At 52.7% G+C, this 14101-nt stretch overlaps 5 protein-coding genes across 5 annotated transcripts; 2 read left to right on the forward strand and 3 right to left on the reverse strand.

Moving 5' to 3' along the window:
• Positions 1-87: 87 nt before the first annotated feature.
• Positions 88-2056, forward strand: GLOTRDRAFT_71652 (uncharacterized protein; the record flags this gene model as incomplete). The annotated part of the gene is made up of 6 exons (XM_007864946.1): positions 88-312; positions 363-434; positions 485-759; positions 821-1337; positions 1398-1602; positions 1704-2056. 6 exons carry the CDS (start codon positions 88-90, stop codon positions 1955-1957), a joined length of 1548 nt encoding a protein of 515 aa, XP_007863137.1. The 3' UTR covers positions 1958-2056.
• Positions 2057-4406: 2350 nt separating this feature from the next.
• GLOTRDRAFT_71655 (uncharacterized protein) lies at positions 4407-5591 on the reverse strand (the record flags this gene model as incomplete). The annotated part of the gene is made up of 7 exons (XM_007864947.1): positions 4407-4807; positions 4866-4909; positions 4958-5036; positions 5092-5242; positions 5317-5356; positions 5420-5482; positions 5549-5591. 7 exons carry the CDS (start codon positions 5589-5591, stop codon positions 4652-4654), a joined length of 576 nt encoding a protein of 191 aa, XP_007863138.1. The 3' UTR covers positions 4407-4651.
• Positions 5592-5800: 209 nt separating this feature from the next.
• Positions 5801-6984, forward strand: GLOTRDRAFT_114422 (uncharacterized protein). The gene is made up of 6 exons (XM_007864948.1): positions 5801-5945; positions 5994-6065; positions 6119-6189; positions 6249-6328; positions 6382-6511; positions 6569-6984. Exons 1-6 carry the CDS (start codon positions 5874-5876, stop codon positions 6612-6614), a joined length of 471 nt encoding a protein of 156 aa, XP_007863139.1. The 5' UTR covers positions 5801-5873; the 3' UTR covers positions 6615-6984.
• Positions 6985-7109: 125 nt separating this feature from the next.
• Positions 7110-10114, reverse strand: GLOTRDRAFT_56229 (YVTN repeat-like/Quino protein amine dehydrogenase). The gene is made up of 3 exons (XM_007864795.1): positions 8598-10114; positions 8363-8540; positions 7110-8306 (listed from the first exon to the last, which is right to left on the reverse strand). Exons 1-3 carry the CDS (start codon positions 9921-9923, stop codon positions 7399-7401), a joined length of 2412 nt encoding a protein of 803 aa, XP_007862986.1. The 5' UTR covers positions 9924-10114; the 3' UTR covers positions 7110-7398.
• A 2039-nt stretch (positions 10115-12153) lies between these two features.
• Positions 12154-12615, reverse strand: GLOTRDRAFT_126274 (uncharacterized protein; the record flags this gene model as incomplete). The annotated part of the gene is made up of 3 exons (XM_007864949.1): positions 12154-12180; positions 12235-12377; positions 12435-12615. The coding sequence occupies 3 exons, from the start codon at positions 12613-12615 to the stop codon at positions 12154-12156; spliced, it is 351 nt and encodes a 116-aa protein (XP_007863140.1).
• Between the last annotated feature and the right edge of the window lie 1486 nt (positions 12616-14101).

Raw genomic sequence — 14101 nt, forward strand, 5'->3', positions numbered from 1 at the left:
GTCGTAGTGCAATGGACTTCGACTCAAGTCGATGCCGCCGGCTACAAATTGATCGAGTGCCACAATTCCTTTCTGGCGGCTTCCCTCATGCTGGCTGCTACTCGCGATGCTAGACGAATCATAATCCGACATAATAAAGTCTACCTACCGCATTATAATAGAGGACAGAGCCGCAGGATAGCGACCTCCTTTTCCGAGACGACAACTGAGGGTATTGCCAGGAAACTCGCGGAGAGACAACCATGTTTTGCATTATCTCCAGCCGACGTTCGGGTCTTGCTGGCACCGAAGCAGTTCTATGACAACTTGCTAGTACGAGAACTAGTATTGAATCTATAAACTCTCAACGAGGGAATTATTAGGGCATGATTCGGCGGGCACGCAAACGAGTTTTCCTGTCTTCACTATACATTGGGTCGGAGGAAGGGGAATTAGTACGTCGGATCCTCTCAAACTATCGACTTAGCATGACAGGAAAATCCAGATTGATACTCTTAGCACTGCTCTTAGGAGCAACCCTTCTCTACAAGTTGAGATACTGCTGGACTTGAACAGGTCCACACGACCCGAAAGCCCTTCCACCGCGGAAGCTCTCTCGCCCTTGCTCGCAGAGTTCCCGGACCGGGTACACATATCTCTCTTCCGGAGCCCCAGACTGAAGGGAATGATGTCCAAGATTGTTCCTCCCCGATTCAACGAAGGATGGGGCACCTGGCACGCCAAGATATACGGCGTCGACGACGAAGTCATGATTAGCGGGTAGGTTCGTCTGTATTATGTGCATGCTTATTCCTCGGACTCCACAGCTAATGTTTCCAAGCGCCAACCTGAACAAGTCCTACTTCACGAACCGTCAAGACCGATACGTTCACTTCGGGTCACACCCCGAATTCGCTCACTATTGCCACTCCTACTTGCGCGCCGCGTCGACATTCTCATACCAACTACAGTTCTCAAGCACCTCAAAGTATTCTCTGCAATGGCCGGATCCTGACGTGCACCCACACCACATCGAACCCAAGGCTGCGCGCGCTTTCCGGGAGTTCCAGTCTTCATACACGCAGTCTCGAACACAAACAGCCCTTGCCGACGCTCGCAGCGAGGACCGTGTCCTCATATTCCCCGTCCTTCAAGCAGGGCAATTCAACATTCGAGAAGAAGAAGTGTGTGTGGGATTCCTATTCGACGAGGTGCATAAAGAAGCCGAGCGCCGCGGCCCGCGACAGCCCGGCCCTCTAATAGACCTCACCAGCGGTTATTTCGGGCTGTATGGACCCTATAAGGATCTCATCTTACGATCTGATTTCGGTTGTCGCATACTGGCAGCGAGCCCAAAGGTCGGTCTACCTCGCGCTGCTGCGTTTATATCTCCATATTGATTATGGGCCTAATATTAGGCAAACGGATTTTATGGCTCGAAGGGTGTATCTGGGCGGATACCAGAGGGATACACCTACTTGGAGCAACGATTTATGCGGGCGGTTCACGCTGCAGGACGCGATGCTCCTGTTGCTACTGCGGTCCCTGGGAGCGTCGAAGACGCTGCGAAGGGCGTGCAGCTCAGCGAATGGGAACGGGACGGCTGGACATATCATGCTAAAGGTACATCAACGACGCTTCAGATATCATTATATCCATATTCGTCCCGTTCTGTCATTGGTTGTGTCCTGCATTCCGAATTGCACTTGCTGATGCGTTCGCAGGATTATGGCTGTCTCCGACGCCTGATTCACCGCCGGTCCTCACCCTGCTCGGGTCGACCAATTTGAATTCCCGCTCAGCGAACTTGGACACCGAGCTGTCGTTCATACTGTTGTCGTCCTCCCACGCGTTGCGACGACAGCTTCATGACGAGGTGGAGGGGCTCAGGAGGTACGCAAGACCATGGCAGGGTGAGCATAGGAAAGTCCGGATCGGCACGAAGATGCTGGTGAACTTTGTCGGTGGGATGCTGTAATGTACTGTATGCTCCCTTATTCTCCCGTAGTCACTTAACTCAGATTAGGTACTCTGGAGATGTCATACCTTATGAACCTCCAAATTTACGGCTCTCACCTACCCTTGGCCTCTTGCGAGGGACCAAGTAGCTCTGCCGTCAGCTAGAATTGAGAGGGAAGCTATGCATTGATAACCCCAAGACAAACGAATCTGTTGTTGAAACAAATCAAATGTCACATCGGGTCTCCTGTACATGTACAGTGCTGGCGGGCACAGCGAGAGTATAAACATGGGCTCTACATTCCTATCAAGTACCGCATGGAAATACATTTCCTCTGGCTCATAAGCACGTGTCCCGCACAGATGAAAGGCGTCTTATCTACCATGAAGCCGGTCACATTCTTCAGCTACATAGCTTATAAAGCTGCTCCCTCATCGTATGCAGAGCAGCATCAGACATTCCGCGACCGAGGCTCATAGTATCTGCATCACGAAACCTGTTCAGGAGCGAAATGCGCTTCTGCTCATTGTCAGAATCCGGCGCCAGCCCCAGCGCAACCGCATCATACTTTGGCACCTCCCCAGGCTTGACATAGAGCCACTTCCAGTAGATACCAAAGGTGACCCGCCCAATGACCCGAGGGGAGAGAGGGACAGCATAGAAGTACCCGGAGAGGTACCCTATGAGCTGGTGCACGGCTTACAGGAGACTCGTCCGAATTTGCCTTTTCCGCCCAGCACCTGTAGACCTACGGCTCGGAGCCCGTTTATCCTCTTCGATGACGATGAGACATCTATGGCGCGTCGTACGGCACCAGTGGACATGGTACCGCACTGCATGCAATGCCGCATCCTCGCCTTCCTTGGGCTCGCCAGCTTCCCACGTCCTACGAGATGATCAACAGAGTGAAATATGCTAAGCGGACCTAGTGTGCCTCCAACGTGGGTGACTGAAGCGGCCTTTGCCAGCTGCGCTCGTACAGCTCCACGGGGCCTCAATCGGCGATGATAGTCTACATGATCAGAGGGCAAGGAATGAGTGAACATGTGAACACTCAGGCAGAGCAGGGAAGCTGATACCCACCTTCGGTACTGTCTGCGCTCTCTGCGGCATGCTTACCATTCTCATCGTCATTATCCTCCCGCTCGTCCTCACTTTCACCTCCTGCCGCAGGAAGGAGCTTATCAATTGAAGAACCAGTGCACGACGGTCGGTCAACGCACGCTTTTCGAAGGTTTCCTCGTCCTGATCACCACCACCCGTACATACATGTATCCCCTCGTCGTCACTCTCGTCTGTCTCTGGAAAAGGCTACGAACTCGTACCGGTCGAGGGAGAACACTAACCTAGTGTATCCTTTGCCGAATAGTCAAGCTCGTTAGAATCTGAATTTTCATCTGGATGCGGAGGAAGTGCGTTCTGCTGAGAAATGGTTGCAACAGTAGCATCCCAGGCCTTGGAGTCGTGGAGGGGTTCATAGGCTTCTTCCACAAGGACGAATGGACATTCAAGTCGTACTGATGGTAAAGGACCACAGACGGCGAGATGCGATCTGAAAGGCAGCGGTTTTGGACATCGTACCAGGGCGCCTCCTTGTTCCCGGAATGGAACGCGTAAGAAGACGCAAGACTGATCATGATGGCGTCTCGGCGCTCCGGCCTGCAAGCTCGAGTGAACAGATTGCAATACCATACATCACAGCGGTTATATCTGCAAGCCTAGCGGCGGCTGACTGGCTGTGGCATATTCCATATGAGGCCGTAGACGGCAATACTAAGAGACTAGAGAAGAACGCCGAGGCTTCCATAGCGTGGGAAATGTGGCAGAGGTGCAGTTGTCCAGTACTCACTCCCGACCATGATAATGCAATCGACCTCAGAAGGCTCTTCTGCTCCAGGACCCTCTTCCAAGCGCGTGAGGTTCTCGGCTGACACGCTCCCTTCCGCGGGCCGACGACGCGCAAAGCGGTCAAGGCCAGCAGTCGTCGCTGGAAGGGCCCTCGCCGAGAAGAGCCTTCTGAGGTCGATTGCATTATCATGGTCGGGAGTCTACCGACCCCTGTGGCACGGCAGTGTACGGGTGCAATGATGGATTCCTCACGCTACTTCCTAGATGTGGCAGGCGTTAGTGAGTGGGCAAATCGCACAGCAGTGCTCAATCATGATGCTCCTGGACAATCGGGACGAAAAGTCTTGCACCATTAGAATTTACTCAGTCAACAGGGCGAGGAGCAGAAGACTCACAAGATCTGCCAAACCGTTGCAGGATGAGGAGAGCAAGGTCGGGATTAGCATGAAGACGGTGGTAAATATCACGGTAGAATGTTGTAGTATACTGTCCCATCCCCTGCAGTTTCCTTCCCTGCAGTTTCATCCCCCTCGCATACCTGCAGCCTGACTGAATACGGCAATGCATTCAGTCTTGTGTATAGGACAGGTCCGATTCCCACCCGCTCACACCCTGTGAGCCCAAACTTACATGCCGAGGCAATCCTTGGACTTCTTAATTTACACGCTATCTACATCCGACAATGAGGAAACCACTGCACCTCTAAATTCAGACTCCATATCTCCGGAGATATCATTCCTTCTGAATCTCTAAATTTACCGACAAATCGGATACACATAGCTTAAATGTTCGGGCAATGGCCTTGGAAGATCTTGAACGACTGCGACGTCGGGACTTATTATGCCATGGCTGACCACGCTGCCGCTATTTTGACACGGGCGTCGCCTCAGATCCCGAGACCTGTGGGGCTCCATTCCCCGCAGTTTTATCCGTAGCAACATCATTCTTGCTGGATCCGCCGGTTGCTGGCTGGTCAACGTATTCGAACTTACGGGAGTCGAGCGTAAAGGTTACGGGACCCTGTTGTGAATGTGGCCCTGTTACCCCAACAGTGAAGACCAAGCTGACCAGAACTGACCTCGTTTGTAAGGCTCACGCTCATCATCGCCCCGAATTTTCCGTCTATTGGAAGAAATGAATTGCCCATCCCAACAAAGCACGGGGACTCACCTTTGATCTTGTCTGGCTTGTAAATGTGACCGATGCGCTCCAAGAAAGTGGCGTACATCTGGCGTGATGCTTCGGTGCTCTGATCGTAAAGGTTCGACATTAGCCCGTAGGTATAATTGATCCGAAAGACTAACCATCGCGCGATGGAAGTCGGGTTTGTTACCCTTGGTCGTGTTGGCAAGCAGTGTGAATTGTGACACGCAGAGGATCTCCCCGTCAATGTCTTTGACGCTCTTCTTCCACATGGCGCCTGATGCGTCATCATCGAAGACGCGAAGAGAGACTCTGTATTGAACCAGCAAATGACGATGGGACGTAAAATAGCTACGGCACGCGATAAGGTACAAGAATGTGCGTACATTTTCTTCGTCAGGGTCTCAATGTCGGTATTATTGTCATCTGTCCTTCGTGATTCAAACATTCAGCCGAGATCATTTTACCGGATATCAAGTAGCTTCGAACCTGTCCCAATTCCTACAAGAACCATCAGGCCCTTGGATATCTGGGAAATAACAACGTTATCCACTACAGGAACTCGGTCAGCCTCTCCACATGCCCGACGAAGGGAAGTCGCTGATTGTTGTGACCTACCAGTCACGGCAGCCGACGATACTCTTTGTACAACCGCTCTCATAATATTGTCAGTCTTGAATCCAGCCACGTTTATGTTCCTGTTGGCAAGGGAAGTGAACCTGTTGAACGTTGAACTGAACTTACGAAGGCGCCCGTGATGGGAAAGATTCGAATTCGCAGATAATAGCCACCGACGCCACGTGTCACAGTTCTTCTGGCTAAGAACACGCCGGCGCGGCAGTCAGCGCTCGCCACAAACCATTGCAGCAAGAGTGGCGGACATCGCAGGAGGTTTCAAAGGCTATCGATAAGCGTGTCTAAAGGTACTCTGGTTGGCTTCGAAATGGAGTCAGTAGTTCTGGAAACGAGCATGGGCGACATCCAACTGGAACTGTATTGGAACCATGCCCCACGGGTGAGATCTCACGTCCAGAGCGCGATTCTTGCCATTCATGTCCCATAGACATGCAAGAACTTCGCGGAACTAGCGCGACGTGGGTACTACAATGGGGTTATCTTTCATCGAGTTATCGCAGTGAGTCTGTTCCTAGCTGGCAGTTCGGTAACATAATTTATTTGCCTTCCTAGGACTTCATGGTGCAAGGAGGCGACCCCACTGGTACGGGCAGGGGTGGTACGAGTATCTACGGACAAAAATTGTAAGTAAATGCTTGACTTGCCCGCGTATATGTTTCATCGCATACTCATGGACAAATAGCGAAGATGAAATTCATCCTGAGCTACGATTCACGGGAGCAGGCATCCTTGCGATGGCCAACTCAGGCCCCAATACAAATGGTACGTCTATCTGTCGTTTCAACTCTATCTTTAGCATCTGAAAGAAACCACAGGTTCCCAGTTCTTCTTAACCCTGGCGCCAACACCTTATCTGGACAACAAGCATACCATCTTCGGGCGAGTAAGTTCTGGAATGCGGGTTCTCCAGCGGCTAGGCGCCGTCGCAACCGACGCGCAAGACAGGTTAGTGTACCTCCCTATTTTCTCACAGTCATTCCTACCTGACTCGTTGCACTCTAGACCGACGGAAGACGTCAAGATTCACAGGGCTCGGGTTGTGTCTTGATGCAAAGACCGGGAAATTGCGACACCATCGCAAGCAGCCCTGCCAGCTGAGAGAAGGAAGCAAGCTTCTGGAGAGGGTCTTGTCTTCCAATCACACGTGCTCCTAAATGTTGCCCACTCTAACTGCCCCGAGACCCGCCGTGCCCGTACGAGCCGTCAGCGGGTCGTTCACCATCACGGAGCGTCCCTTGTGGCGCCAAATAATCAAGTTTGTATCCCTTTATTGCTGCCGCCTTGCATAATGACGCTTCGACGACGTCCTCTCTCCCCGCCGGTGTATTAAATACTCACCCTCCAAGGGTCGAATTTCTCATGTTATAGCATGCCGAACCGCTTCATCTTGCCTCCGCAATGCACGACGAAATCCCGACGTTTTACCATTGCGAAGGATCCACTGTGATCTCATTCAGTCCCATTCATAGGGTCCGAGTCCGGTACCGTCGATCATCAAAGTTAACTCTAAAGTTCAACTTTCAACTCTGTGCGCACTGGGTAAGTACCTGCGGAGAGATTGCCATGGACGAGATTGTAATTTGGAAGATACAGCGTACATCCGGTATATACAGTGCATAAGCTATTAACATAAACATACTGAATGTCCCTTGCAAGGACAAGGATTATAGTATGCCACCACAAAGATATCACATCCAAGATGACCAGACAACGATGAGCGAGTTCGTGGCGACCAAGGCGCTATGAATTGTATATACAATGTATTATCATACCGAAAGCCATGACATGCCACAGTGCAGTGCAAAAGAAAGGAAAAGGATGCATCACATCGACTACCGTCTACGACCACCTATATGCCGCGTCCTTGGTCTAGTGGGAGTCTCGTCGTTATTTGGCAAGTGTCGCGTCTGACCCGACGGGACTGCTCTGCTGCGTATCCGCGAGGCTGATGGGACCAAAGCGGATGAACCAGGTCTAGCGGATCCCCTGCTATGGTGCGACGAAGCACGAGATGTCGAACCAGACGGTCGAGGAAGCGGCGGGGCATCCTCAGTATCCATCAGCTGGCTGTTGACCTCTGATCTATGGTCTTCCTCGTCAGCATCTTCGTAAGGCTCCACATCCTGTTCCACATCGTCTTCGTCTGCGTCAGGCTCCGACGGGACAATCTCGATCTCGCCGTCCTGGTCCATCATGTCGGTATCCGCCCGATCTTCATCTTCATCCTCGGTGTTATCGTCGTAGATACCGCCAGGGGGCTCGCCAATCCAGTCTTCATCTCCCTCCTCAGCGAAATCCCAGACGTCGAGGACTGTCCCATCGCCACCGCTATTGCTAGCGGCGACGCACCATCGGCCTTCGAAGACGACTTGCCAGACACCAGTGATCCCAGTGAGCAGATCGCGAACCACGCTGCCATCTCGGATATTCCACATCTTCAGCGTACCGTCCGATCCACTGAGGACCTTGAACTCATCGTGCTGGAAGCACGTGATAGCCCCGGTGTGGGCAGCGAGTGTATGCTGCAACTCGCCGGTCTCCGGGTCCCAGACACGCAAACTGGAATCGGCTGCGGCCGAGACGAGGTGGGAAGGTGAAAGACCTAGGAGACCAACCAAGGATGTGTGTCCCATGAGCAAATGGCGACATTGGCCATTCTGCAAGTTCCATATACGGACCGTCCCGTCCATGGAGCCCGAGCACGCCTGGTTGCGGGCCATGTCGAGCACAACGCTATACACTGGAGGAGATGAAATTAGTCACGGAAGACACTGAATGAGTCTGGCAAGTATCCACCTCTTTGTGTGTGGCCCTGCAAAACCCATCTACATTTCCCGGTGATTATATCCCAGACGCGGACCGTGCAGTCGTAACTACCGGATACCAGCGTACGACCTCTAGCCGCGAGGGCACGGACAGCATGCTCATGGCCTTCCAAATGAAGTTTGTGGTAGGGATTGTCCTCCACGTCCTCCTGGCAACGCATACGAAGTCAGCAATGCAACAACTACGGCATAGAGGTAGAACTCACATCGGCAGGATCCACTTCCGCTTCATCAGCGCCGTAGTATCTGTACTCGTCGTCGCCTGGTCTTGGTAACTGCCAGACCCGCAAGGAATGGTCTCGACTGCCAGTAACGATGAGCGGCTGTTTCGGCCACTTCTCCCTAGTAATAACTCCATCCTCATCCTCGATATCCAACCATTCTGGCTTAACAATAGCTAAGCATCGCACAGTACTCGTGTGGCCTCCGAAAACGTGAGTACACCTTCCGTTACTCAGATCCCATATCCGTACAGTACGATCCGTAGATCCGCTGACAAGAGTGTTCTGTGTCGCAGCGAGGGCCCACACGCCCCCTCCATGTCCTTCGAGAGCGCGGATTAGCTGACCTGTCTTGGGTGAATACACATGTATGGAGTGGTCGTCGGAAGCCGAGATGATGCGGTCGTGAGAGAAAATGAGACAAGTCACCACAGCGTGTCCATGAGCAGGGAACGTCAGCCGTTTCGGGTTATCGTTCTGAATCCACCGAGTGCGAGTTAGATGCCGTGACTTGAATAGGATCTTGTAGGGATGCGGAAGTGGTAGAGAATCCGGAACAGGGAGCTGGTTTCGCCGCCGGCGCGCCATGATCGCCTGTGCAAAGGCCCGCTCCGAGTCGCCGCCAAACCAGATCTTGGTACTCTTGAGGAGGTCGCGCCAAAGAACAGGGTCAGAGTCAATGGTAGCACGCCAGGCCTTGGAAACTCGAGAAGCACGCGCCAATGTCGGGAATGGGAGAAAACTGAGGATGTGGGAGACCAATTCGGGGGGTAGCTGGGTCAGGAAGTCACGCGCTAACGTAGGCGTAAGGACTGAATGCAATGTCCGCAGTACTGAAAGTGGAGAGTGCCTTAGGAAAGTCAAAAGAACGTGGGACTGTAGATTTGGTGGTAATGCGGCAAAATGGGAGAGAAGGGATGGCAGAGTCAAGAGGGTTGTTAGAGACAGGTCCGGCTGTATGGGTGGCTGCGCCTGTGGCGAACCAGCGACGCTGGGAGGAGCAGATGGCAAAGTACTTTCGGGAGGAGGAGAGCCATGAGGAGACGGAAGGGGTGAAGGGGGCGCGGCAGCATTGACCGTAGATATAGGAGGGACAGGAGCACCTCTAGGTTTCTTACGAGGAGGCGTACTTGCGCCAAAGTCATTCGTCATCTCGACACCCTCCATCATGCTCTCACTGACGTAGGACCGCTTTCTGCCAAACCGCTCGATGGCCTCCGTCAGGCCGACTGTCTTTGACGCGTCGACATCTTCGTCGCGTCGCAGCATACGCCAGCCGTTTCCGCCAACATACGTCTGATCTTCCTGCATCTCCTCTTCGCCGTCTTCTGCATCGCGAAAAGTGGCACGTGTTCCGTTAGGAAAGACCAAGGGAAACTGTCGTAATGAACGAGGCAGGTTAGCCTTCAACAGGGGATAGTTCTTGGGATCCTTGGGCGACGTCGGAGGCGGTAAGGGGGGCAGCTGGATCGGCGCGTACGTTGTGGTCGTTGTTGTTGTTGTGACCACACTACGCGTCAGTCTGGTCAGTATTCGCGCAACACAAAGGACAGAGTTGCGCACGTTGTCGTGTTCACCGACGGCGCGAGAACGAGGTAAGGTCTCTGCCCGTTGGATGCCATGGCGGCGACGGCAGAGAACGGACGTGTCGAGGAGCGGATGGTACAGCGACGACGCGAACAGCCAAATTCGGCAACAGCCTGGTTCGAACTCCGCCACAATACGCAATTCTGGTGGCCACAGGCAGCGCGGTCTGCTTTTGTCCCAACCATGACGACTGTCTCTCGGTCGTGAAAGAGAGCACGTCAGTGGAACGGCTAAAGTCGACGACGCAGACAGCGGCCATCGCTCGCGCATGGTCTGCCATCAAACTGACGGAGGACGGCATGAAAGCGGTCGACGAGGCTTTCGGAGCAGGGAATACTCTCTCTTCCAAGAGCCCTCAGAACTGTGCCCAAGTGTTTCAAAGTTGCACTCGCTAATAGTCGTCCGGGACGGAATTGCTACCGCATTCGTGGCCGTCTTTGCGGACAACTCTTCCCGCCGCACCAGCATGCCTCCGCGCCCGAAGGTAGGTTGTCAAGGACGCGCAGCCCCAGGAGGACTATTAGCCCAGCGGTGTAGGTTCATGAAGATGGCTAGCTATTTATTTAGGTGTGTGCCTCCTTTCTGCTCATGTGTCATTCAGAGTATACATCCACCTCGCTCATAATAGTCTAAGACGGACGATGGATGCATTATGGCGTAGATGATACCCATATCTGACCTGCCGGAGTGAAGAAATATCCATACCATTCAACATCACCTCTTTCACTGACTGTCATTATGTTATCACTGCGTCCGGCGCTCTAGAATACTCAAGGATTAATGGGATCAGGGATTTCTATGGATTCGTTTATGACTTATCCGGATCCCTGGGTTTGTGCAAATCGCCGTCTATCGCTAGTTACCGTCGTCCTGGAGGGTGCGGCGGCGATTCGCATCTTCAGGTCTTCTCCGCGATATGCTACCGAAGTGACAAAGAAAAGCTACTTTCGCTGTATTCTCGGACTGCTCTTCAGGACATCAAGGCACGTTAGCGTCCCCAGGCCAAGCAGTCATCCCCACCGGTTGCGATGCTGAAGTACTCGCACGACAAGTCCAGTGATTACTCGGTCAAACTTAGGCTCGCCTTGACAGGCCGGTAAATATGTCGCGCACTGGTCTTCGGGCACTATGGTATGGCGGCCTCGGGTGGAGTAACATGAAATCCTCGAGTAATCTCCGATCCGTCCCACAACTTGGAGCCCTCGTGAATGGTATTATCTGCCTCGACTTCTCCCGAGGACGACCGATTGTCCATGTAGTGCACGCTAGTCGCCCGAGCTGTTCCGGCACATGGTGTACTCGCATATGAGACGGCCTTTGGCCCGTGCTGGCCGACCTCATGTTGATCTTCAAACGCGAAGCGCTCTGTGAAGATTGATAACCTCGTCTCACTCTGTGTCAAACTGCCGCGCTTCCATCAAAAAGTGCTCACATCCGTGTCCCTGGGTACTTTCCTACCGCTCCAAGCAGACCGCTGAAAGTCAAACAATCGAAGCATGTACTTAACGTCTCATTGTCTCACCGTCAGGGTCAGCTCTGGCGTTCCATGGCTTCGTTGTCATCCCGATACAAATTCGAGAAGAGATATTCCTGAACGTGCTCATGAGCCATGGGATAGTCAATTGAATTACGGCCCGTGGGCAACAGTACAAAAGTTGCTGATTATCTAGCCGCCCGTATCAGAGCGGTCCGAATGCTACGGATGTACAGATGATTAGATGACTAGTCTGCTATAAGGAATTGTTCCTCCAGAGGCGTTGTACGATAGGATATATGACGACTCGTTTGGTTATTGCTGATGGAAGGTATGTGTCGGCAACTACGCACGTACGCTACAACTCACCGAATTTGTAGCGTCCTGCATTCGATCCTACCCGACTCTCCTATAATCGGTGGTTCAGGGTGCGCCATGGTGCGCCTCACTTGCATACCCATCCCTGGCCGAATTCGTAGATCACCTGATACCTTCGTCGTCGAAGACCTTGGGGATTTGAGACAGACAAAACATCAGAGCGATGAAATCAAGACTACATACTTTGCAAGTAATCTGTTCACCGCCATCGAAGTAATCCGTAACAGGGGCATCCATCGGCTCCAGGAAAAGCGACTTCCCTCTACGCTGCACGTCCAAAAGCCAGTCTTCAGGGATCGGGAAGTCCTCTTCCATGCTAATGTCCCCTAGAAAAGCCGTTCATGCCCGAGTGGCCAAGCCGCTACATGTTCACCGGGACGTACTGATCACTCCGTCCAAGAACTCTTGCATAGTGGCGCACTCGTTCACTTCGTGCCCGCGGACGAAAGGTCCGCCGTACATTGCCCTTCGGATGTTGATCCACATATTACCATGGTCTCGGTAACCTTTCTTGTGCCAACCGGAGCCCTTGCGGCTGCGCGTACTTCTGCGAGCTGGTGGCATGGTGGTTATACCGTCGTAAAAGATAAGGCAGAGGATGGAGAGTTCGAGGCTGAAGACTAAGACAGGACGAAAAAGTGGACGTCGACTCTGAGTAGTGCTGGATAGTAGATAGGAACGCCGATTCGCGGAGTGGCATTGACCCCTGACTCCTCCTTTCCCGATCAATTGTCGCAGCTCCGCCACCGCTTCACCAGTCAGCGGCATCGACTGCCACATTACTTGGGAGGCATATAAAATGTGTGGTTTTTGAAGAGGTGTAAGAGGATCTTTCCTATGTTTCTCTATGTGGAGGGGCGGAGAGGGCGGACACCCAGCACGACGAGCGAACATTCTCCGCGTCGGAGAACTCGAAACTCAGTGCTGTCAGTGTCACGCAACTGCACAAGAAGCACCTTGTGACATCCGGTAAATTAGTCACGCTACGTTGAACCACACACATGCTCAACCAGTGCAAATGATCTACCCGACAGTGATTTGTGGCGGTAATGATTCAGAAGGACGGAGTATTTGCAGTCAGGTCATATTACTTACGATGGTGAAAGTTGAACGGATAATCGACAATGAATCCATTAAGCTGCAGGTCAAGGTATAGTACAGCAAAGTGCATGGAGTGCCGATCTGAACACGCTGCAGAACCAACGTCTGGAATATTCGGCAGTAGAAGCAACGTAACTACATAGCAGTCGGTTCGCGTTGGCAGCCGCTTTCTTGCACGTTCGAGGGTCGACTCTATGCTCTAGTATGCATGCCGTTAACGACACGTACAAACGATAGAACAAGTGGAACGCCGCCGGCATCCGTCTTCCTTGGCATAGTAGGACGAAGAAAGCGGTAGCATCCCCGGTAGTTGGACTCAAGACTTAGAGGAGGAACGTCCGAGTCGTCTCGTAAGTGGGTCCACGACTATTGACAGTTTCACCACACTGATAAGCGATGATATGGGAGGTCTCCTTGACAGAAACGTCGGTCTTGGTATCGTGAGCTCCCGCTAGTTGGCTCTGGTAGGTAGCGCATCGGCGGCGGCGTCGAAGACGTTCTGGATAGCCACGCGCTAATTGAAGAAGGCTATGAATATGTTGTCCACGTCTCTGGAAATGCCACCAACAATGATCTAGCGTTGCTAGTACCGGGAGCTGACCATCTACGGCAGGCCGCCGCCTGATGCCTTCTGTTACAGTGGTATGTGCAACCAGTAAGCAACTTGCCGACCCACACTGTGGCATTTCCGAATGATTTCCGAGTCCGCGGGGTCAGAAAGCAAGCAGTTTGTGCGCCGTAGAAGAGTACGTCTGCATCCGATGGATATCCGCGCCCTGAAAAGTAGATTAAGATCACTGGTAGCTAGAAAGAGAAACCGTAGGATGGCTCACTATATACGAAGCATTCTGCGCTAGAAGGACCGCCGTGTCCAGGACTCCAGGCTTCCCAACAACTTATATGGGTGCATTATAGCTCCACCTGGGACACACCTCCCAGACAACTCGGA

This window comes from Gloeophyllum trabeum (assembly GCF_000344685.1).
Source record: "Gloeophyllum trabeum ATCC 11539 unplaced genomic scaffold GLOTRscaffold_00003, whole genome shotgun sequence".
Classification (NCBI taxonomy): domain Eukaryota; kingdom Fungi; phylum Basidiomycota; class Agaricomycetes; order Gloeophyllales; family Gloeophyllaceae; genus Gloeophyllum; species Gloeophyllum trabeum.